At 34.7% G+C, this 3,960-nt stretch overlaps 1 protein-coding gene across 1 annotated transcript; it reads left to right on the top strand.

The window, feature by feature from the left end:
* Positions 1 to 574: 574 nt before the first annotated feature.
* On the top strand, positions 575 to 3,454 carry HELRODRAFT_182758 (hypothetical protein; the record flags this gene model as incomplete). Its single annotated transcript, XM_009033486.1, has 4 exons — positions 575 to 699; positions 2,313 to 2,548; positions 2,748 to 2,905; positions 3,146 to 3,454. The coding sequence occupies 4 exons, from the start codon at positions 575 to 577 to the stop codon at positions 3,452 to 3,454; spliced, it is 828 nt and encodes a 275-aa protein (XP_009031734.1).
* Between the last annotated feature and the right edge of the window lie 506 nt (positions 3,455 to 3,960).

Raw genomic sequence — 3,960 nt, 5'->3', positions numbered from 1 at the left:
ATAAACAGCTAAATGAACGAGTGAACGAACGAAGTATACACAGATGAAGGAATAAAACGAGAGAGTGATTGAGGAATTACCTGATGTCAAAACAAGATGATTCCGACGATAAGGAAAGGCGAAAGAGAACGTTCGCTACATTGAATACGCAAATATAAAGGAATGAAAGCTTTCTACACGTACACACACACGCACACACATTCACACGCCCGCACATTCACACGCATATACACGTACAAACGCACGCACACATTCGTGAACAAACTGAGGAATGGATGAATAATCAGAATGAGTGAAGAAACAAATGAACGACGGAAAAAATATAGATGAACAGACGAAAAAAAAAGAACAACGAATAAACGAACGAACAAACAAATGAACGAACGAACGAACGAATGAATGAATGAATGAATGAATGAATGAATGAACGAACGAACGAACGAATGAATGAATGAAGAATAAATAAATAAACAAACGATTGGGCGAACAAACGAACGAACAAGAAGAATAAACAAACAAACGAACTAACAAATAGAAACAAACTATACCCATACTTTTGGGTAACTTATGATTAATGAAAGTTACGATTGGCGGTCAACATAAGCCAATGTTCCTCATTTATTTCAAAGGTACCCTAGGAAAAACCTTTCCAATCTCGAATGCAAAACATATCGCTCTCTCGGACGAAAGCTGCGGTCGGTGACTATGTAACATGAATCAAATTTTACAGCATGTGAATTTTTTAAAAATATAATTATAATAAAAATAACAGTAATAATGATTGCAGTAATAATAATAACAATTATTATTATTATTATTATCATTATTATTATCATTATTATTATTATTATTATTATTCATTAATTCTCAACAGAGTTATCAACACACACATAACATACACACACACACACACACACACACACACACACACACACACACACACACAAACACAACTCTCTGTCTGTTTAATTATAGACCTTATGGGATTATCAAGATCATTTTTGGTATCTCTAATGATAAGGAATGTATTGTATAGTTAAGTTGTGTTGTGTATATTTTATTAAATGGATGAATGAATGAGTGAATGAATGAATGAGTGAATTAGTGAGTGAGTGAGTGAGTGAAAGAGTGATTGAGTGAGTGAATGAATGAATGAATGAATGAATGAATGAATGAATGAATGAATGAATGAATGAATGAATGAATGAATGAATGAATGAATGAATGAATGAATGAATGAATGAATGAATGAATGAATGAATGAATGAATGAATGAATGAATGAATGAATGAATGAATGAATGAATGAATGAATGAATGGATCAAATGGACAACAATATGAAACATGCTAAATACTTCTTTTTCAAATCCGAGAAAGAAGAGTCTAAATGAATAAAGATAACAATTATAACAATAGCAACAGTAATAACAATAATAACAATAACAACAACAAGAATAATAATAATAACGATGATAAAAAAACTATATTTTTCCCTGTAAAATGAGAGAGCAATTCAATGAAAGAAGAATTGATTGATTGACTGCCTTACGTGTAAACGCTTATTATTATTGTTGTTGTTTGTTTGTTTGTCTGTCTGTCTGTCTGTCTGTCTGTTTGTTTGTTTGTTTGTTTGTTTGTTTGTTTGTTTGTTTGTTTGTTTGTTTGTTTGTTGGTTTGTTTGTCACCTATTCATCATACCTCTCTTTTTTTCTCTCACTCTTTCTTTTTAAAATGTAAAAAAATTAAAAAATGAAAATGTTCATAAAATGTTCATCTAATTCTCTCTCTCTCTCTCTCTCTCTCTCTCTCTCTCTCTCTCTCTCTTTCCCTCTCCCTGCCGGTCTCGTTTCCTTTTTTATCATTTTCAGCGAACTTCACTTTTGAATAATGGCGGCATTTGCATATACTATGGAAAAAAACAATACGGCGCTATACAAATAAATGATATAGCGCAGCATTATAAATGACACAGTGTGATATAAATAATAGAGCTCTACATAAATAACATTTAACAACAAAAAGATGTTTGCAGACTGATTGATTGATTGATGAATGAATGGATTGATAGTTCGGTTGATGATTCAACAAGTTAATTGATTGATTTATTGTTTGCTGATTGATCGATCGATTGACTGATTGATAGATTGATGGTTCGCTTGATTGATCTGCATAATGTGCTTTCCTTCATGTTAATAATTACCCACATACACACTGCTCATTCATTCACTGGTACAGAAAAAATTTCCATTAACAACCACACACGGACACACACTCACAAACACGCACACGCAAACACACACACGCAAACACAGATGGATAGCCTACTCAGACGAGAAAGACCCCATACTTCGACCGTCCGACTGTTACAAGAGAAGATGGCTGGAGGGTAGGCAGAAAAATGCCTGCAAGAAAAACTTCGACATGGTTGAGTCCATTAAAATCGGCGCCAGGCAATCCATTGACCAGTGCCAGAAGCAGTTTGTTGGCAGACGTTGGAATTGTTCCGTGGTCAAGAAAGGAAATGTTTTTGGCAAGATTCTTAATTTCGGTTAGGAATAATTGTCGTTTCTATTCCGTCGGGATTATTGTTTTGAATTTGTAGTTGTTGCTATTTTTATATCGTTAATATTTCTATGTAGTTAAAAAAAATCAACTTAGACATCAAAATCTACGAAATAAAATTTGAAAATCAAAACCCAACAAACTCATCAACTTCTTCATCAACTTTCTCTTCTTTTTTCTCTCAGGTACCAGAGAATCAGCTTTCGTTCACGCTCTATCAGCGGCTGGCCTAGCCTACTCTGTCACAAAAACATGTAGCTCCGGACAGCTGGATCGGTGTGGCTGTGACAACAGCAACCACAGAAAGTTCGACCACCAGCTGCAGAGTGTCGTGCGTAGGACGGTCGCTTCTAATCAGCAATATTCGAATGGCGATTTTTATTATGCCAGTAGCAGTAATAATTATAATTATAACAGTAATAATAATCATATTTATACTAATAATTATAATAATAATTTTAAACCAAACCATTTACCTCAACACCAACCACAACAACAACAACGACACCAACAACAACGTCGTTCGCAGCAGCAGATTCGCCGCAACAACAACAACATTAACATCAACAACAACCAACAACAGCAATACAACAGGCAACAACACCAACGGTTTAAACATCCGCACAGCCAGCAGCAACAACAACAACACCACCAACTGCAACAACAACAACAACTACGTCCACATACACAACAACAACCACAACTACATCAGCAACAAAACTATCAAAAACGCGTTGTAGACATTCAGTGGTCAGGCTGCTCGGACAATGCAGACTTCGGCACGGCCATTTCTCGCTTGTTTGTGAATGGTCGCGAGAATATAACGGGGCGAAATCCTATGCGAGCACTCATCAACCTACACAACAATAATGCCGGTTTAAAGGTCAACTAGTTATTATTATTATTATTATTATTATTATTGTTGTTGTTGTTGTTGTTGCTGCTGTTGTTGTTGCTGTTGTTGTTGCCGTTGTTGTTGCTGTTGTTTTTGTTGTTGTTGCTGCTGTTGACAATTAATTATTATTATTTATTCTGTTGTTGTTAGTGTGTGCATGTGTGTGCGTATGTGTGCGTGTGTGTGCGTGTATATATGTGTGCGTTCGTGTGTTCATAATATAGTCGACATTTAACTACAATGTTAAATCTGATAACTACAAATATTGATAATATAAAAAAACAAATACATTTATAAAACAATTATATAATTGTGAGACAATGAGAAATAAAACCCATAAAACTACTACTACTACTACCACTACTACTACTACTACTACTACTACTACTACTACTACTACTGCTGCTGCTGCTGCTGCTGCTGCTACTATTACTGCAACTAATATTACTACTACTACTGATGCTGCTGCTGCTACTACTACACTACTACTAATAATAATAATA

The sequence above is a fragment of the Helobdella robusta genome (assembly GCF_000326865.2).
Source record: "Helobdella robusta unplaced genomic scaffold HELROscaffold_92, whole genome shotgun sequence".
NCBI lineage: Eukaryota > Metazoa > Annelida > Clitellata > Rhynchobdellida > Glossiphoniidae > Helobdella > Helobdella robusta.
Note: the sequence above shows the minus strand (reverse complement) of the source record. Positions and strands in the feature narration are given on the sequence as shown.